The following is a 20,669-nucleotide window of genomic DNA, read 5'->3' as shown; positions in this document are numbered from 1 at the left end:
CATCCTTGATCTGTTAAGAGTTTTCTCTTTGTTTAACTTTAACTCTCAGTATACTAAGAGTAACTCCAGTGAATTATTTCCTTTGGAACTGGATTTAGATCCAATGCTGTGATCTTCTCATTCTCCATAATGTAGAAATCTACTATTTCTCCATTCCAAGTGATTGCACAACCTAAACTGGATAGCATGGGAAAAACAGACACTGAAAGAAAGGCTTGTGGCAAATCACTGCAACAGAAACCAGAGCTAAAATGCTTGTTTGTGTGATTATTTACCATGGATACAAACTAACAGCTATATATGAAATAACCTCAGCCTCACTTCAACTCTCTGGTTTGAAGCAAAATAGGACAAAGGCACTACATTCAAAAGAAATCTTACACTCATTCTGTTATGTGAAGGTCACTAGAACCCATGAACCAACACACTTCTTTCATTTTAACAGAAGACATCTTTCAGTGTGGTGGGGTTTTTTGGCTTTTTTACAGTCAGTTCAGAAACTGAACATGTCACTACAGTAGGCAGAAAAAAAAGGGCAGAAAACACTTTAGGGCTTTTTAGTTTTTATTTAATATAACATGAAGGAGCAAGATCCCATTTCTCAGTGAAAAGTAACCGTAAATTAAGGCCTTGAAAGAGCCTCAAGCATTATTGTGCCTTCTCATTCTCACTGTACATTATGGGTATCCCATCTAGAATTCTCTGAATGAACTGCTACATCACAAGAAAATCAAGTATCCTTTGTCCTTTAGTCCTTTGTGTCTGTGACTGGTCAGGTTTTCTCTGCTACCACAGCAGCAATTTTTAAGTTTTAATACTGAATGTTACAGATGGTGGTGGGCAGTAAATAAATGCAATAGAGCTGTATATCATACAGAGATATGTTCATTTGGATTTGAATTTAAATTATGTCTCAAAATAACTAAACTAAATCAACTGATGAAGTAATTCTTCAGTATTCTCCAAAAGCATTGTTACTCACTTACTAGTTTCCTTTGGGAAAGCTACATGTTGTGATAGCTGTGCAGATGAATACTGCAGCTTCCAGAACAGTGCACAAAGTTAACCTGACCACCTAGTTCTGAAATTCAACTCTATTCATTCACTCTGCCTTAGTGACCTCAAGGTAAGCCCCTACCAGGGAATGCCTGGCAACCTGAATTAACCTCCTTTAGGCAAAGGTAGAGTCCATTCCTGGGAGACCTGTCCTTTTTCGGGCTGCAGTCTCTATTTTCCGTACCAGGTCCACATCCCACCGATGGGTGACAAAACTAACCACAGCTCCAGGTGCCTTGCTCCCAACCCGGCCAACTCTCCCAGCACGGTGCAAGTAGTCCTGTAAGGTGTCTGGGAAGTCATAGTTGACCACTAGCTGCACACTGCTGGTGTCCAGCCCCCGCGAGGCAAGGTCAGTGCAGACGAGGACAGACACGTCACCCTTCTGGAAAGAGGCAAAGATGCCAGCTCTAGCAGCTGCTGACATCTGACCCTGCAGCCTCAGGTGCTTGATTTTGTGGTCGTCCAGGATATAGCCCAGCCAGTTGACAGTGCTGGCAGTGTTGCAGAAGATGAGAACAGCCCCGCCAGATGATGGGCGCTCCTTGAGCAGCTGCAGCAGTTCGGGCAGCTTGTCCCGGCCTTTGAGGCGGACAAACTTCTGCTGGACGTGAGGCGGCAGGCGGTGCAGGCTCTGGGTGCTGAGGGTGACAAACCGGCCCACGTCAGTGAACTTCGCCAGCGTCTCGCTGAGCCCCGTGGGGAAGGTGGCTCCGACCACCACCACCTGCGTCCTCTCCTCGTCGGGACCGACTGGCCCGGGAGCACCGGCGGCCAGCGGCGCGTGTGCCAGGATCTCCTCCAGCAGCTCCGTGAAAGACTCGTCCATCAGCGCGTCCGCCTCGTCCAGCACCATCCAGCGCAGCCTCTCCAGAGCCAGGAAGCGCCGCCGCAGCGCCTCCCGCAGCGCTCCGGGGGTGCCCAGCAGCACGGCGGGGCCCGGCGGCGGCGCCCACAGCTGCCTCCGCAGCCCGCCCGCGGCCCCGCCGCCCGTGGGGCCGCGCACCGCCAGCCCCGCGGGCGCGCACCGCGCCGGCGCCACCGCGCCCACCTGCGCCGCCAGCTCCCGCGAGGGCAGCACCACCAGCCCGCGGGGCGCCGCCGGCCCCGCCGCCTCCGCCGTCACCTCGGGGCGGCTGAGCAAGCGCTCCAGCAGCGGCAGCAGGTACGCCAGCGGCTTCCCGCTGCCCGTCTCGGCGGCGCACAGCGCGCGGCGGCCGCGGCGCAGCGCGGGGATAGCGAGGCGCTGCACGGCCGTGGGCCGGCCGATGGAGAGCCGCTCCAGGCCGGCCAGCAGCGCCGGCTGCAGCCCCAGATCGGCGAAGGTCGGGCCCTGTCCCGTCTCAGCCGGCGGCGCCTGCAGTGCGGGAGCCGCCTCCTGCGAGGGCTCCAGCTGGAAGTAATCCCCGTACGCCTTCCGGTGCTTCCAGCCCGCCGACACCAAGGGCGGCTGCTCCCAGCGCCCCACCGTCTGCCAGCGGGGCTGGCTCAGCTCCGGCCGCCGGCTCCGCAGCAGAAGCTTCCCGGGGCGCGGCGCCGCCGCCTCTCCCTGCCCGCGCCGCCGGCGCTGCGCGCCCCCCTGCAGGCGCTGCCGTAGGGCCCAAGGGACGCGCACCACGGCCGCGGGGGACTGCGGGCTCCCCGCGGCCGCTGTTCCGCTGCCCGCCGGCCGCCGAGGCAGCAGCAGCGGCAGGGCCAGCGCCGGCCCGGCCCGGCCCAGCGCCATCACGGCCCGCACGTGGGGCGGCGGCGCTGTCCGATGACGCCTGAAAGAGGCGCTGGCCCCGGTTCTCCCCGCCCCGCCGAGCCGCGGCACAGCCACGCCGGGAGGGTGAGTGCGGCGGACCGTGCCGCTCCGTTCTTTCGCCTTTTTCCGCTGCCGGCTGGGAGCCGTCACCGCGCCGCCACCGCGGGGGCGGCCTCGGCCCTGAGGGGCCCTGGCAGGGGCGGCGTGGGGCCCCTCGCTCGGGAAGGAGCCCGTGTGGCGGGGAGCATCTCCCGGCGCCCTCGGCTCCCTCAGGCTGGGTGAGCCTGTTCCCCGCTGCCCGGAGAGCCCTGTCACACCTGTCGGGGGACCCACCGCCCCTTCCCGGCAAAGGACTGTGTTTGCGGGCAGAAGTGACGCTCCATGGCAGTCCCCCTGGGCTCTGTCTTTCAGGTGGTACAGCAGCAGGAATGACGGTGAACACCCCGCTGTGCTTTAGAGGAAAGAAGATCCTGGCTCCAATGGTGCGAGTGGGAACACTTCCAATGCGTCTGCTTGCTCTGGACTACGGTGCCGATATCGTATACTGTGAGGTATGGAGAAGGAGCAGATGAGGCGTTTTTATCTGGTAACATTATTATTAAGAAAAGTACAAATGGACTTTTTTCATTTCATTTTCTTTTTACACATAGTTTTCCACTAAAATGAGGAAAGAAGAATCTCTGTGTCTTGAGGCATTTCTCTGAGCTATTTTCAAGTTATGGCAAACCCATATTTTAAGGCTGTTCAGTAGCTTCAAGTACTTTAGACAGAACACCATAACAATTTCCTCAAGTTGTACTTTTATTTTCGTTTGAGGGGGTAGTATTTTTTTTTCTATTTCTTTTTTCAGTAGAGTCAGAACTTTGAAGGAACTTTGAAGACTGACTTCATGTCTCATCTGGTTAGTTCTGCTGTGCATCTGTATATTTCACTCATAGCATTGCTCTCCTTGTTTCTTAAACACTTTTTTAAAATCTGGCTGAAATTGAGGTCTGGGGTCCCCTGCAGAAGAGCTTCGTGGACCTGTTAGAGTGGATCCAGAGGAGGCCACAGTGATGATCAGAGTGCTGGAGCACTTCTCTTACAAAACAGGCTGAGAGAGTTTGCCTTGTTCTCTTTGGAGAAAAGAAGGCTCTGAGAAGACCTCGCTGAGCCCTTCCAGTACATAAAGGGGGCTTTTAAAAAAGAGGGAGAAGAACATTTTACAAGGACAGATGGTGATATGACAAGGGGGAACAGTTTTAAACTGAAGAGAAGAGAGCTTTAGATTAGATATTAGTATTAGTATTTCTTTAAGCAGAGGGTGCTGAGGTATTGGGACAGGTTGCTCAGAGAAGTTGGTCTCTCTAGATAATTATTTAATAAAAGGGGCAACTGTTTAGAGCTGACTGGCTTAAACAATTCGACTCATTGACATTTTTTATTCTTTCTGCTCAGGAGCTGATTGACATAAAGATGCTGCAGTGTAAGAGGGTTATAAATGGTAAGTATGGCATTTCTTTTGATAACACCTGTAAGGAGTCTCTTATAATTACGAAAAAGGGTAATTATTTCTCTGAAGCATTTTTCTAGTGATTATAGTGATGTATCAGTACATATAATCTCACTGAATTGTGTCTAGGGGCTTACAGTAAACTTTTGAAGTGCTACCTTAGACCTGTCTGCTGCTGTATAGTTTGAAACTTTAGTTTGTTTGTTTGGATTGCAGTAGTGACAGTTTCCAACCATGAGTCTTTTTAAATGTTAGCTGTTTGTGACATGGTACCTTTTAGTTCTTCTGCAATAAGAAAGCAACATATACGAGATCTCTCTGTTTATCATTCATTTATTAACTTGATGGGCTGGACTTGGAATAACATGATTGTCACTGTAAGTTCTTAAAGTTCTTAAAAAGGTATCTTTGAGACCTGGCCCTGTTTGAGTGGCATAGAAACAGTTGTTTGCAGTGTTCCTGCTGGGAAACAGAAGTTCACTACAAATCTCCTTTCTCCTCCTGCCCCTTCCCAAAAATAGTACTGTTCATTCTGGCTAAGTCATCACTGGGCTTTGATACTTTTCAAAGAACATCAAATGACTTTGATGGCATTTCATTTATATACAAATGACATGGTCATATGACATTTTTTAAAATTTTTACATTTGTATAGAATTTTTGTCTGTTTTATCTGTTTCTCATTTCATACAGAAGTACTTGAAACAGTGGACTTTGTTGCACCTAATGAAAGAGTTGTTTTCAGAACTTGTGAAAGGGAGAGAGAACGTGTTGTCTTCCAAATGGTGAGAAACCAGATACTCTTCTAACAATGTAGTTAAATGAGGTAGTGCTGGTGACATGTTGATGTCAGCCTAAAGCAACTCTCCCTGATGCAGACTGTCAATTTCTTGATGTTTCCAGGGACAGGTAAAGTTTCACATCAAACGTTGCAGAATTTCTGAGCTGTTGGTACAAATCAAGATTCTGTCTGTTTTCAGAAGAGGTGATTAAGATAACCTCTGTGCTCTCCAGCAGCTTGTTTTTATAACAGGTATCTTAGATGTAAATTGTGCTGATGTCTGATCACACGTTGAAGTTTTTCACTGTCCTATAAACAGTCTCACTGGAAGGACTGAAAGAAATGGCATTGTTGAATATAGATAAGAGAGGATTAATTTGTGCATTAGCATTGCATAAATGAATTAAAGATTCTCTATGCAGAAGAGAAAAAGACAGTAATTTGCTCATAGAGACCACTCTGTAGGACAAGAGATGATGGGCTTGGAGGGAGGGAGTAGCGTGAGTGGACTGCGTTAGGTACTGAAAAGACCTTTTTCAGTGGTAATGTAGCCCTGAAATAGGTTGCTTGTAGAGTCTGTAGAACTGTTATTAGTGGAGGTTCTGAAGAACATTAAAATAGTTACCTATTGCTGAGGGGCTAAGAACATTTGATATTGCTGTAGGTGAAGAGGGCAAACAGATCTCTTTGGATCCTTTTTGTATCACCTTTTATCATCCAGTGGCTGACTCCTGTATGTGCTGTAGGTAAATGTTTTAAGTATCCAGTGTGCCTCTGAGTGGGTCTCTGTCTGTAGTAAATGTTCAGAACAAATACAGTTGTACACAGGTGCAAGTAAGCACTTTGGTTTTTTATTAATTTGATGATATTTTGTAATTATAAATCCTCTTCTTTTACCAACAGGGTTCAGCAGATGCTGAAAGAGCCCTGGCAGTAGCTAAGCTTGTGTAAGTCATCTACTCTCACCGCCTTTCTATCATGGGTTTGTCTGGGGTTTTTTTGTACAAGACAATTTTTTTGTAGAAGACAATTTTTTATGATTGAGAGCATCAGCGTAGCTCTTGATGGAACCAGGAAAAGTTCAGCTGCATATATTCCGTGCTGGGATGGCTTTTTGCTGGTGCAAATGTGTCCTTGATCTCTCCAGTATGAATGGGTATTGCACAGCTGCAAGACCAGTATACCTGAAAATGTCCCTTACTGTTTGTGGCTTAAAGCCTCCAGTAATGTGTTGTGCCAAAATGAAAAGTGACTCTCAAAAAGGAGGTCTTAAACCTCCATTTAAATAGATGGAAGTTTCAATAGGACTTGCTGTAGTGATTGTAGTGAATTTAGTGGTGGATTTGAGTGCTTCTGCACAGCAGTGGTTATTGAAACCTGTGGACAGGGTGATCTTCAGACTACCATTAAAATTTTTATATTTAACTTAAATAAGTGAGAGGCGTAAAATTCAGAAGTTCAAGCAAACTTTACCTTAAGTTCTCATTTAAGCCTTGATGACAATGGAACGAACTACCTGGAAGGAAGGATATCTGTTTCTTGATATTTGTTCTAATATGCTAAAAATAGTTTAATTTTTTCCTTCTCTCTCAGAGAGAGTGATGTGGCTGGTATTGATATCAACATGGGATGCCCAAAAGAATATTCTACTAAGGTAAGTAGATTTTGATTACTCTTAAATGGGCCTTTTCTGTCTTTCTGGTGTGGAATGTGAAATACATGGTCTAGTTTTCAAATTCAAGTAGTAAAAATTGAGAAAAAAATTGAATTTAATTTCTTGTAATAAACAGAAGACTCTCAAAAGTGTCATAGCCCTAATACAGTAAAATAATGTAGGCTGTTAGAAATTAAAGTCTTAAAGGCTAGATAAAATGAAGTGTTTTGTTTAGGGTATTGAAATGTTTTTCTGACATCATTAATTTGTTGGGTGAGTGAAAAAAGTTCTGCCTAGCTTAATAAAAATTGAAATCAATTTGTCATAAGAGTAAATAGATGGCAAAAAACAGTCACAACTTAGTAATGCTGAATTCAGTTATTTGTCAATTTTAAGTGGGAGGACAATGGATCAGTTAAAACCTGATTCTAATTTAATTTTTTTTTTGTAGTAAAGCACATGCAGTTCTAAATTAAACTGTTACTTCTAGTCTGTGACTAGAACAGAGCATTCAAACTGGTTGTTAGGACTGTTAAGCCATTTGGTGCAGAGATAAAGGATCAATAAATTGCACCATGGCGCTCCATTTTGATGTCAACTGCTCCACAGAACCATAATTAAGATCAAAACACCAAAATATCCATCTTGTACTAGAGTGAAAGATCAAAACTTCAACTGCTGGTGAATGGTTATTCTCCAACAATAGTTCTGGGTCAAAAAAGTTTGTTCAAAAAAGTTGGTGGCCTCTGCATCTATGTATGCAGATGAAACAGTGTGGGAAAAACAGGTAAAATATTCAGTTGTTCATAACTATGTTAAATATTCATTATTTCTGTTCAATAAAGGCACTTAATTTGTCTTAGTCTCTTTTTTAAATGTAGGGTGTAGACAGAAAGTACTGACTTAAGGACCTCTCAAATGTGGTGTGTAATGTTAAAACAATAAATCTTTTCAGCTGTCAATTAATGAGGAGAAACTGGAAGATTATATGTGCTCAAAATAGCTTTTTGAAATCCTATCCATTCAATAAAGTGATAAGAGCAAGTTGATGCCCTGAATTTCTGCTTAATTATTCTGATACAGGTCTAAGAAATGTTGCACCAAAGTGTTCACTGATGCTCCTGTATTTTAAATTTTGCTATTTTTTTCCTTAATACAACGTTGTGCTTTTGTTATGGTCTGCTATTAGGCAAAACAATTGAGTTGAAAAACGTGTTTGCCTGATGGGTAACAGCTTCTGTCTATTTTCCCAGGGAGGTATGGGAGCAGCACTGCTGACTGATCCTGACAAAATTGAGTCTGTAAGTATCACCTTGTGGGGTTGGAGCTGCCTTTGAAAGAATTGTGCATTGTGCTCTACTGGCAGCAGGAATGAGTTGCATAGACAGTAAATTTATGATTGCTGGAGTGGAATATTCTGTTTAGGACACTGGAATTAAGGTTATAAACAAATATTCCTAATTTACTTCTCATTTCCATTATCTGGCCTATACAATTGCTAGCTTCTTTCTTCTCAGTTTGAAAACTTCCAGTGTGGTGCAGTATTTGCGAGTTTTACGTGTCTGTGCATGCAATCTGAAATTATCAGAGTTCACTGGCCACCTCATATAAAAAGCAGTGTTGAAACTCCAGCAGCAGTTAATTGCTCTCTAAAAATCCAGTTGAAATCAGCAAAGAAGTGGAAGTAAAAATGTCTTAGACTGGAAGTAGGCTTGTGTATCTACTGGATAAAAAGGTATATTCAGTTACAGATTGTATGTCTGCCTAGCATGTAAGATTCTTTATAGAGGAACAGTAAACAGTATTACATTATTCTAACATTTTCAAGAGGGAGAAGAGGAGAGTTTTAGTAATGCCACTGTTGTGATCAGGATTTTGTCTTTTTTTCCTTTTTTTTCAGATATTGACCACCCTTGTTAAAGGAATTTGTAAACCAGTAACCTGCAAAATCCGCATTTTGCCTTCAGTAAGAACATAAATCATTGTGCTGAAGTGTTCAGCTGTAATTTCTCCAATTTATTAATCAGTTAGAATATATATTGTTCCAGTACGTTTCACTGTACACCTGTTGCTGTGAAATTACAATTTGTAATTGCTGTGCCAGCCTGAATGGTTATCTGACCTGCAAGGTGCACAGTGACTGTGGGCTTGTCAGATTCCATGATATGCAAGGGCACAGAGGCTTTTATCCTCTAAATTTCTCAATTGAGTCATTTTTATGTCATAGAGGTACAAAAGGGTTTAGGACAGCACCCTCAAGGAGCCAGTAGACACTGTTAATTCCTGTTTTTCACATGAAGTAGCCAATAAATTAATGTTTTCTGTTCTTTCTGACTAATTTCTCTTCCATACTGTTTTCCTGTTCTTGCATTTAGAACAGCCAGTGAAGTTACAGGGTCTGTCTTTTTCAGAATCTTTTCCCAGACTTTTTTTACAGCTGATGTATCTTCCTTACTGCCTTTTTTTTTTTTTTGCAGATAAATTCTCTACATATTTTTAAACCTCCAAGAGATGATTTGCCTTCTCTTTTAAAGACTGATTATTTTGCATTTGGTTATTAAATTACCTGCCTAGATACTATGATTGCATATGACCTAAATAGATATTTTAGTAGATGGATGAACTGTACCTGAGCCAGGTTTGTTCAGAAGTTGTTTATGTGTTGAGATAAACAAATGAAGCTTGTGTGAAAAGAATCAGTAACCCACTCTAAGATCATTTTGGTTCTGAAGTATTAAATCAGAGAACTGGCACCTTTATCCTAGAGCCTCTTCCTTTTTGTTTCAAGCTGGTTTTGTATAATGTCATCCATCAGAACAACAGGTGAGCTTCTGGCTCAGCATCCCTGCCAACTGGGACAGTTGCAGTTTCCAAAGACTGAATCTGATATATTTGGGATGAGCCACAGGTACTCCTCCAGCTCTTGAAAGGAAAATTTGCCTTAGGTTTTTTTCATTCTCCCTTTGCCTAAAGATGCATAAGACAGGCTGACGCAGCAGTGTGTCCATTTTATTTCTGCTTGTTAAGAGCATTTTACCTCCTTGAAAATATACTGGGCCTTTTGATTTACTGGGCACGTATGAATATCCTTAGAATTTTTTAGATGCTGGTTAACATTTTTAAGACACGTCTGAGAGGAATATTTATAGTTGTGTGATTGCTTGTTAGGTTGATTTCAGAAGACGTCCTCTTACTGAAAAGCATTTTAATTACAATTTAGAGAATAGTCATTAGGACTTGCTAATCAAGTGTTCCAATAATTTTCAATTGACAGTCTGAAAATCTGTTGGAAAATATTCTCCTGCTACAGAGTATTATGTTACCTGGTTTGAGAAAATTTGTAATCTGTATATTCAAGGAAGCATTGAAAATGGATTCTTATTTTTTCCATAGCATATAGTTCTTTAACAGATGAATATATTAAATGGTTGTACGTGTTGGGTGTTATTGTGAAAGTCAGGAATCACATCCCTCTTGATAAAAGACTTGCAGCATTTATTTGTACAGTGGTCTCATGATAGTTACTCTTTTTGCATTGAATTAAAATCATGTCAGTCTGTCTTATTCCTCAGGTTGAGGATACTGTCAATCTGGTGAAGAGAATAGAGAAAACTGGCATTGCTGCCATTGCAGTCCATGGAAGGTAAATTGATTTTAGGTGAGAAAGACTTTTTGTTTGTTGATGACTGTAGCACAGTATGACTGATGTGAGTATACTCTAAATGTAATATGTCCTTCTGATTTCAACTGTTAACTGATTTTGTGTTCTAGGAAATCAAGTCAATAATTAGGGAATTGAATTGCTTGCTGCTCTTTTCCTAAAGAGCATAAATATTTTCCTAAATATTCGTTTTCAAAAACCAAATAAAACTAAAATTATCTTGCCTGCTTTGTATCTAAAAGATCAAATACATAAAATAAATAAGCTGAAACAAGTATATCCGGATAATCATTGTCACATCTGCTGTGGTTTAGAGATCTATAAATTCCACAGGAAATCTTTGGTCTTGTCTTTTTTTTTGTTTGTTGGAAAGGAAGAAGGAGGAGAGGCCTCAGCACCCTGTCCACTGTGATGTGATCAAGGCCATATCTGAAGCTGTCTCCATTCCAGTAATAGCAAAGTAAGTTGGATTAATTAGCTCATTATGGTTAGGTGCCTGTACTTAAGATTTCCAAGTGCAGGAAGAAGAGCCATGATTAATTATATTAATGTTGTTAATTTTTAGTGGAGGATCTCATGACTTCATCAAAGAATACACAGACATTGAAACCTTCCAGAAGGCGACAGCTGCCTCATCAGTCATGATTGCTCGTGCTGCCATGTGGAACCCCTCTATCTTCAGAAAAGAGGGGTTTTGCCCCTTGAAGGATGTCATGCAAGATTACATCAAATATGTATGTTTTTTCTAAGATCTTGTAATTAACATTGTTTAGAATTGTTAATCCAAATCGTACTGCCATTTCTTAATTCCATTTCAAAGTGTTGGTTCTGGGAGTATTTTAAGATAATGCATGTGACACGCAATCAACCCCTGCCTATTCTGTTTGATTTTGTTCAGAAAAAAATATGCTTTTTCACCATAGTTCTGTGTCTTTGGGAACATTTATGAGATTTACCAGACTATCTAAAAATGTAAAGAAATTTAAAACTATGTAGTGCAACTCTTTCAAAGTCACAGTTGTACAAATTGAACAGAATATTATGTATAGTGCACAATATTGAATATAGAATATTGAACACAGAAGTGAAGGAATATTAAATACTCAGTTGCTCCTAGATCAGTTTTTAGAAATTAATTACTTTTCACAAATAGTGTCAAGAAATATTCACAGTAGGGAAGCAAAGGGAATGATTTGCCAATAAAGTAATGCTGTATTGTAGTGCTGTTGCTCTATTAGCCAAGTCATCTCATATATGAAGTTTTATCCATTATTCAAAAGACAATATTTTAATGACATAATAGGAAATTAGTCAGAAATCTGTAACTTTGATCATGTCATCAGTTCAAATTCTTTTTTTTAACTTGAGCTTGCTGTTAATCAGCTACTTACTAAAATATCAGTGCATTGCTAGTCAATGATGTAAACAGGTCAACTCTTTCTTCAGAAGTATATGAGTTAGTTGAATTTTAGTTCATGAAGTCATGCCAAAATAATCAGATTATAGTCACACCCATGGGTAGTATTGAGTATGTTACTGAGGAGATTGCACTGTGGTTTTCTTTTCAAAAATAATTGTGAAAGTCATCAAGACACCATGTGCAGTATAGAAGATAAATTTGTTTGGTGTGTTTTTAAATTCTTTGTCTCTTTCCATCAGGCAGTGAGATATGACAATCACTACACCAACACTAAATACTGCTTGTGTCAAATGCTAAGAGAGCAGTTGGAAACTACTCAGGGTAAGAAGCTTCATGCTGCACAGTCCACACAGGAGATCTGGTAAGCATGGACTTCAGAAAAGGAGTAGTACTCTGTCAAACTTGCACACCACTTCCCTGTCTAGCACTGCCTGGCATTTCACACTGTCAGGAGAAGTTGCAGAAACCCCCCAAAAAGTCCAGATGGGAGATGTGAAATAACAGAGTCAACTTTTCCAGGTTTCCCCCATGCTCAGACGTTAAATCTTTAACCCCAAAATTCTCTATATTCAGCATGCTAATTTGAGTGGTGCTTCACTGAGAGACAGGTATTTATCCAGTATTTGCATGAAGTGATTAAGAAAAATTTGAGCTTGTCTGAAATTTTGCTGAACTTGTCTTCTTCCAAGGATATTTATTTGATTTAGCTTTCCCTCTTGCATGTAGTTTTTTTAATGTTACTGGAATATTTATAGTACATTTGTTTTAAAATGAACCCTTAGAAACCATGTATCAGGGTTGTATGGTATTTAAATGTAGTTTTTTGTGCTGCTTTTCATACCTGGAATATCCTAACGAATGATGGCAATCTTTTTGAGGAAATCAAGTAGCTTTAAAGAATCTTACCATCCTGCACATCTGAAACAGACCGGATGAAATTTTTCAGTTGGAGAGACAGAAATGAAAGAAAAAAAATTTTGAAAGAAACCATAAAATAGGCAGATGAATAAAGAATTTGCACAGAACTAGGGGAGTTCAGGTTTGGACACATCACAGACTGAACAAAATAAAACTCTGAGCTTGTATGTGTCATATCCATGTTGTGTGTTATAATTATCCCTCTGATTGAAGGGAGGGGAAGAGTTTCCTTGTCTTTTTATAAAATGAGCAGTCTGAAACTCTTTGATATATAATGTGTATAAAAATGGACGGAAATACTGAAAGCCTGAAATATTTCGAAAAATAATTTATTAGTTTCTAGCAAACCCTATTCAGCATTCTTTTCATGTCCAAAATAAATGGAAATGCTTGCAATCTTTTTTCAATTTTATTGACTTTTACCAATTTTGGCTTTCTATAAATAATTCTGTCCATGATTATTGCCTTAGAGTACAATGAAGGGAATTTGTATTGCATATATAAAGTGAACGAGCCTTCATTATTCTTAAAGGAGCAGTATAATCCACGAACAACATTTCAACTTTGCAAGTTACTTTTCACTTTGGCAACTTAAAGAATTTAACACGTTTTAGTATTAACAGACAGATTAGATATTAGATTAACAGACAGACAGATATTAGATAGTAACAGACTATCTATTTTGATTATAGATTTTGTGTTTAGGAAAAAAGATGTTGTATAGATTGGAACTCAAATCTTTTGCAGCTTCAAAAAAGCCTTAGCCCAAATGGCGTTGGTGTTTTCTGCTGCATGAATAGCAATGCATAGTCTGCAAAGTAGACACTGTAAAGTAACAGTTTTGCACAGGTAATTAGAGATGTCATAGTTCATACACATAAACACTGGATAGAGATCTAGTGTAAAACTATGGGATTTATGTGCTATGCTTAGCAATTCTTTAGGGACTTCCAAAATCAAACTCTTGTTTTCGTACATGTGATGCAATACCAACTTCAAAATGGGCTAAAGCAATGTGTGTGAAGAGAGGGGGTCAGAGAGAGCCATTTGAAAATTTATGGAACTGCTTTCTGCCAGCACACTTGGTCTTTTAACCCCTGTTCTGAACAACCTGTTTCCTGTCCAGATAACTGAGGGACAGTCAGTTTTCTAAAATGCAGCAGTTTATCTTCAGACAAAAATAGTGCGTAATTCTGCTGTCTCCTGGTGGTGAGGATGGGTTACAGCCATTTGAGCTTTAACCTCAGTGCTGAATGTAAGAGAACAGCCTGCTCCTGTTCCCACAAAACATTTACATAGCAGTGTGTAATAAATTTGCCTTCCCTTAGAAGCATAAGTTAGTATTGTTCAGCTTCATTGCTTTTTTGCCTGGAGCATTGGAGATGGCTTTCTGGGCAGAATTCATTTTGTAATTGAACAGCCCCATATCAACCAGCATCCTCATAACAGAAAAAGAAGTTTCTTTTCTGCTGCAGGTTTTATTGCCATTATCATCTGTAGAAAATCAATAGTCTCATTTTTTCAAAGTAGATCCAGCCTGCCATGATTTTGAAATTTAAAAGGATTTGAGGCTTTTGCCTTTGACTAAAATCCTGGTTGCTCCTTCCCTTTATTTGGGCTTGTGAATAATACTCTGAAGTCAGAAAATCAGAGGTATTGAGGGGTTTGGATGCTATAGTGTTTATTGCTTATAGTATTTTTAATCACTATAATTAGAAGAAGAATCTTTTCTCTACTTCTTGCTTGTATTGCCCTTGTGGGAGCTGAAGGACCAGATTTCACTCTGAGATGTTTGTTCGCTGATTCATCCAACTGCAAGTTACTCAAATGAGCTAATAACTTGAACATTGCAGGACCTGTATTTCTGGCTGATGCTGCCTGTACTTCCAGGCTACAAATTGTACGTGTAGTGCTGGAAATCAGAATATTCTTTTTCTACTTGTAGCTCAACAATGTCTGGTAAGAATTGAAAGAGAAACAATGTAATGCTACTGTGCAGAATATAGGCACACTTCCACTTCACTCTCTGTACTCTTAACATATACTAAAAACACAATTGATTTCTACATTTTGTTTCTCTGTCATAAAAGTGATACAAAAGTTTGTAAATTGATGTGTAATATAAAGGAATTCTATTTGCATAGTGAAGTCTTTGAAATGGGTGACTTCTATGAAGAAACCACAGCTATTTTTGAAGCAAAGAAAACATCTTTGGAAACCAAGATGCAAGATGAAGATGACCAAATGGAAGATCCAGATGTAATAAAAATGGCTGTTAGATTTGACAAGTAAGCATGCTAATCAAGTTTTTCACTCTCTTGCATCTTTGAGTAATAACTGTGAGGTTGACAGTGTCTTAACAGTTTTTTGAAAATGATGATTTGCAAAACAGAACTTACTGAGTGAAGTCCTATGAAGCAATAAGTGAACATCATTGCATAATCACCACTCTTCCTGTGCTATCTGGATGTTGTAGGATGTTCTTTAGTTCCAGGCTTCCTGAGACTGCTTAATTCTCTCAGTTAACTTGTTAAAATGCTGAGTGCTCTAAAAGAGAGAAAAAAATAATATGTCTATGTAGAAAAGTATATTACAAAGGTGTAGAGTTCAGTTAGTTTTAGTGAAATTTGACTAAAACATAATAATTTTTCTATAAGAAGTCCTGAACAAATTTTTAATTAAATTTAATAATAATAAATTTAATAATAATAAAATTTAATAATAATAACATTTTAATTTTTAACAAAATTTTTAATACTCTTCTTAGAGTATTCTAACATGCTCATCTGAAGTCTTCTGTGTTCCACTCATAAGCTATTCCTTGAAAAATTAATTCATTGAGTTGAATTCTATTTTATATAATTTTTAATTATATTCTGTGAAGCCTATAGAATTGCTGTTACTTTCAATGTGAAACTCGTGTTTGCTGATTTTGCTAAGAGGCCTATCAAACAGCTGAAGAAGAATGGGATATGTAATATGCTCAACAAATCCAGTCATAATGCTTTAATATTTAGAGGATATATTACCTGACTCCTTGAGAACTGCATACAGATTTTATAATAATTTTTTTGTTCTGTCACATGCAAGGGGCTGTAATTCTGTGTCAGTAATTGAATAAATTCCTACATTTCCTACCCTTTTTTCATTTGATTACTGCTTTGTAACAGAAGCAGCTTCTCCTTTTTTCTACTAGTTTATAATTAGTACTTATAATAAGCAGTACCAAACTGTATCTCTTTTCTGTGTTGCATATTTAGTTAGAATCTCCTTTCTGGTAAGTATCTCTTCGCTAGCTGTATTACTATGGAATGTAAATATTCAGGAAGAATTAATAGAAAACTTGAGATTTTATTTTAGGTGTTTTGTCACACCTATTATTTGAGTTACCTAATGAGGAAGAAGCATCTTTTTCATAATCTGAGCTGTAAAATTAAACCTCAAATAACTGGTAGAAATAATACAATAAGCAGCACCGTCTGTTTTAAAATAGAATTTTGTGCACAGTTGTTGACCACAAATTTTTCTGCCTAGGCGAGAATATCCACCACAGATCACTCCAAAAATGTATCTTCTGGAATGGTGTAGGAAAGAAAAGCATCCCCAGCCTGTTTATGAAACTGTGAGTCAATGAAAAGCCCTTTCAAACCTCTTCCTCTGCCTTGTATATGAAATTAAGTATTTTAGGACTCAAGGTACTGAGAAATTCTGCTTCCCAGTCTGGTGTAGCTCTTTCAGAAAGCAGCTGTAGAAATGGTAATGCACATGGGTATGAAAATAGCAGCTTATTTTACTAGAAAATAAAAAACTAAAAGTCAGACCTTCAGTCTGCTATTGATTCATGTGTGAAAGAATTTGCTGTATTTTTTTGACCATTATATAGAAGCCCGTGGCTGACTTCCTTTTACTACATATGTGAAGTAAAGAATTAAGTCTTGTAATGTTTTCTGTTGCTCACTGTTACAGAGAGGAACTGTATGGGACAGGAGCACCTGTTTGGTTAGATGGCGACATTATTTGATTACTTTTTATTTTTGTAAAGCAAAAAATATTTGCAGCTTGGACAATTGCTTATTTTTTTTAATGTTGATTATGTATGGTGAAATTTATGCTCTGAGTTAGAGTAATTTTAAAGTTATGTTACTTGTTTTTCTTTATACCTATATACCTTTTAGTCTTTATACCTATGAAGGAATGTTGATGATGTTGTTTCTTCTGTAAATTACATGACTGGTTTTTGACAGCCCCTTCCCTTTTAATTCTTTTTTTCTACAGGTTCAAAGACCACTGGATAGATTATTCTGTTCAGTAGTGACAGTAGCTGAGCGAAAATACCGATCAACTCTGTGGTAAGCCATCCTTAATGGGTTTTTCAGATGGATTTTTGTTTCTGAAATGTTGCTTAAAATCTTACATTAAAAGGGTATTCCAGTTTATTTTATAATAAAGGTCAACTAAAAGCTACCTCCTAAAGCTACCTCTAGGAGGGAGAAAGGATTAAAAACTTCTGAGAATTGAATGTGACAAGAGGAAGTAAGTACTGGCATAATCAAGTAAACGGTTACAGGTTTTAATTCACTTTTTGTTAGTCCACTAGTTGTATTGGAAAGGGAGCAAATAGGTGACGCAGTTCCATTCTGTATGTGATGAGTTCAGAAAGAAGCCAAGGGAGGCAGAGGGGAATGTTGGAGGAGGTTATGTCTTCAGCCACGGCAGCAGATCCATTCCCAATAAGAAGTCAGGACTGAGAGTCTATATCTAGTGAAGCAGAGGACAGTACACTGAGTTCTTGGAGATCACAGTTAATTAGCAGCTACATCCAGGGCTACTGTAAAGTTTCATGATGGTATTTTATACAATCATCTATTAATACCAGAGCTGACTTGAGGCATTTTCACCTAAGGTGATCTTGATTTAACTGCAAAGCTAGAGCTCAGGATTGAACATTTTAAACAGGACAAGTGCACACAACTGCTTTGCAGCCTTCCTGTTCAGAGACTTTAGGAAGCTATGCTGATACGAAATTTTGAGAAGAAAATGTTTTAAAATACTGACTTCCACAAATGTGTGATGTGCAGTCTTTCTCAGAAATGACAGAACTTTTATTATTATGGAGCAGTTCCTGCTTTTGTCAGCATCAGTGAACTTACACATCTGCCAGAGAGTATACCTACGCCTGAGCCTCTTTCAAGAAGAGTGATCCTTCATAAATGTTTTGTTTAGTGATCAGATTTGTAAAAGTTTCCTTTCTGAGGATTGTGTGGGCCAAACACACATTGACTGTGTGCCTTTGAAATGAAGAGTGTTTTGAGAGACAAGACCTGATAGAGACAGATTTTCTAGGAATATTGCATCAGAAGTGTTGCATCAACACTTGACACCTAGCAAGATTGAAATAATTTCTGGAACTGACCGGTTTTGTTCCTCTGCTGTGAGATGGCTACAAATGCTGTTTGTTTCATGATGTTGCATCAGAGACAGGAAGTTGTGTCTTGGCAGTGTAGAGACCTCAGTTTCTACTTTTACGTGTGCTCTGTGTGCTTGCTCTTCAGGGACAAGTCCAAGAAACTGGCAGAACAGGCTGCAGCTATTGTCTGTCTGAGAACGTTGGGTGTCCCAGAGGGAAAGCTCTGTGAGGGAGAAAATCACCTGATTAACAAACGCAAGAGGGGAGACCAGGAGTGCTTGATTAGCAGAGGCCATGGAGAAGATCTTGCTGAGCCTTCCCATAAAAAAGCTAATTTTATTGAAGAAACTTCTGACAGGAATGTGCCGAAGATGCCACGATAGCATGGAAATTAGATGTTTCATGCCTGTGCAGCCACAAATGAGATCTTATTTGTATATCTTGCTGTTCACATTTCATTTGGATTCTCTCAGAGACAGATAAATTTCCTAGTTGTGAAAAATGCCACTGAGATGTTTACTGTTCACCACTCGCTGTCCCTATGGTGCCTTTTAGGTGATAATTAGGAACTTGATTTTAAAGAACATGGAGAAGTTAATCCCAATAATAAACTTTTTTAAAATATCAGGTATTTTAAAAGCAATTTTGTCATTGGTTTGTCATTGCTTGTTTTTTATTTATAATAAGTCTACAGTGTGCTGGTAAGAGATGTATTAATACATCATCCACAAGCAGAGGAATGAAACTGCAATTAATCAGAAAAATCAATGTAGGAAAATAATTACTAGCAAAGTAGACATGGTTGTGTCAACTGAGTTTTATGCATGTTCTGCAAACTTCGTTTACATTCCTCATGTGTATCAAGAAGAAGTTTTTTTTTAGAGAGAAGGACTTTAAAATTGTAAGACAATTATTAAAATAATGTTCTTCTGTGATAATTTCTACTACATTTTGCCTTTTAGAAATATGACAGTAGAATTAACCATCCTTTCTTGGTCTTAGATGTTAACAATTGTGTCTTCCCAGTAAGGAACTGGAGCCACACCTGGTAGCAATGACTTTTTTGAATGAAGACCCTTTGAGTTTTGTCTTTTGAACTTAGAAGTCCTTGTAAATGTCTACAAGTAGATTACTTGCAGTAATGGCCATCCAAATATGGCCTTGCATGTTCTTGAAATGTGACCTTGTTTGTCTCAGTAATCAGCTGTTGGTGATACAGGGGTATTGATCAAAGGCCCGTGTTCTCTCCTTTGTTTTCCATCATCACAACTACCTATTAAACTGTAAGTAAATGCTATATGCCAAGAGAGGATACAGACCCTGTCTGATTCATGGCAACTCAGCTGAGCTTGTCTGATATAAGTTAGAGTTCTGAATCCTCAAAAGAATGCCAAAAGAATTCAGAGATTTTTGTTATTAACAGTTTATTGAAACGGTGGCTTAGTTTCCCCCAACAGTGTGAGGGATCTTGAGATTTGCAGCTCTGGTATGAAAACAAAGTGATGGGAATGTATCATGCCATGATCTCTAAACTACTTTTTATAAAGAATGTGCAAGATATAATGCATTTGGTCATAATACATAAATAATCTTTCTATTTAAAAATTTGATTCTTTTCCTCAAGTGATAGTGCCAAATTAAACTTTCTTTTAAAAAGGAAGAACAATATCTCATCAGATAATATTCAGGGTTGTGAAGTTAAAATGTCTGCTGTTTCAGTTAGAGTAATTGACAGTAAATCTATACAGTCTAGGAAGAAGGAAGCTTCCTTGTTCAATTTGCACATTGCAGTAAATGCACTTTAATATGTTTACATTCAATATCATTTAGTGCTACAGTTTTACTCTGAAGCACTAAAAAAATTTGCAGTATTAATCAAATTTCAGAAGTAGCCTGTTTTCTAGTATAAGTTCTATCTGGATAGCTTACTTTTGTCAGAACTATTTGGAGCCATAATAATAAAGAAAAAGTCATTTTTAGGTCCTGCTACCGGTGTAGTTTGTAAGGTCTAATGTAATAGAATCATGGAATGTTTGAGTGTGAAAAAGACCTCTGGAGATTGTGTGGTCCAAACCTGTGCTCAAAGCAGGGTGAACTAAGTCAGGTTTCCCAGGACCATGTCTAAGTAGGTTTTGCACATCTTCAAGGATTGAGACTCCGCAGGCTTTCTTGGCAACCTCTTCCAGTGTTTGAGCACCCTTAAGGTAGGCAAAAGTGGGGATTTTTTCCTTTTTCTACATGGAATATCCTGTATTTCGATTTGTGCCCATTGTCTTTCATCCTGCCACACAGAAGGATCTGGCTTAGTCTCATAATCATTCTCTAAAAGGAAAATTCAATCTTTGGTAATATAGGTGGTGATGCTTAAATACAGTGTGAACTTGTATGGCAGCACAATTACTGTGGATCAGTGGAAGTTACAGTGGATTGGGATGAGTTTATAGGTAAGTCAGTCATGAAGAGCGTGTTATTTCTCTTTTGACTCAGAAAGAAACCCAAAAAATTTCTCAGGAGAAAGTGCCACTGCTGACTT

General features: G+C 39.6%; 2 protein-coding genes across 6 annotated transcripts; one reads left to right on the top strand and one right to left on the bottom strand.

The window, feature by feature from the left end:
• Positions 1-546: 546 nt before the first annotated feature.
• Positions 547-2,782, bottom strand: DDX28 (DEAD-box helicase 28). The gene has a single exon (XM_005526434.3). It carries the CDS (start codon positions 2,780-2,782, stop codon positions 1,172-1,174), a length of 1,611 nt encoding a protein of 536 aa, XP_005526491.2. The 3' UTR covers positions 547-1,171.
• On the top strand, positions 2,103-18,947 carry DUS2 (dihydrouridine synthase 2). 5 transcript variants are annotated; one of them, XM_014255411.2, is made up of 16 exons: positions 2,103-2,221; positions 3,215-3,354; positions 4,241-4,286; positions 4,989-5,080; positions 5,980-6,023; positions 6,670-6,730; positions 7,984-8,031; positions 8,631-8,696; positions 10,303-10,373; positions 10,765-10,851; positions 10,957-11,125; positions 12,051-12,172; positions 14,874-15,017; positions 16,264-16,351; positions 17,005-17,078; positions 18,282-18,946. In XM_014255411.2, exons 2-16 carry the CDS (start codon positions 3,232-3,234, stop codon positions 18,517-18,519), a joined length of 1,473 nt encoding a protein of 490 aa, XP_014110886.2. In that variant the 5' UTR covers positions 2,103-2,221; positions 3,215-3,231; the 3' UTR covers positions 18,520-18,946. The 5 variants fall into 5 exon arrangements, with proteins under 5 accessions (XP_014110886.2, XP_005526402.2, XP_087918544.1 ...); XM_005526345.3 differs by lacking the exon at positions 2,103-2,221 and adding an exon at positions 2,801-2,887; XM_088062418.1 differs by lacking the exons at positions 2,103-2,221; positions 18,282-18,946 and adding exons at positions 2,801-2,887; positions 17,686-18,269.
• The last annotated feature ends 1,722 nt before the right edge of the window (positions 18,948-20,669 follow it).

This window comes from Pseudopodoces humilis, chromosome 14 (genome assembly GCF_049639895.1).
Source record: "Pseudopodoces humilis isolate 2021_Gansu_Grassland_sample_001 chromosome 14, ASM4963989v1, whole genome shotgun sequence".
In the NCBI taxonomy this organism is placed as follows: Eukaryota; Metazoa; Chordata; class Aves; order Passeriformes; family Paridae; genus Pseudopodoces; species Pseudopodoces humilis.
Note: the sequence above shows the minus strand (reverse complement) of the source record. Positions and strands in the feature narration are given on the sequence as shown.

What these genes read in the sequence shown, in the direction of transcription:
- DUS2 (XM_014255411.2), top strand. Translation starts at nt 3,232, where the DNA reads ATGACGGTGAACACCCCGCTGTGCTTTAGAGGAAAGAAGATCCTGGCT. An exon ending in CAAAAGAATATTCTACTAAG is followed by an intron (nt 6,731 to 7,983) that starts GTAAGTAGATTT and finishes CTATTTTCCCAG; the next exon opens with GGAGGTATGGGAGCAGCACT. An exon ending in TCCATTCCAGTAATAGCAAA is followed by an intron (nt 10,852 to 10,956) that starts GTAAGTTGGATT and finishes GTTAATTTTTAG; the next exon opens with TGGAGGATCTCATGACTTCA.
- DDX28 (XM_005526434.3), bottom strand. Translation starts at nt 2,782, where the DNA reads ATGGCGCTGGGCCGGGCCGGGCCGGCGCTGGCCCTGCCGCTGCTGCTG.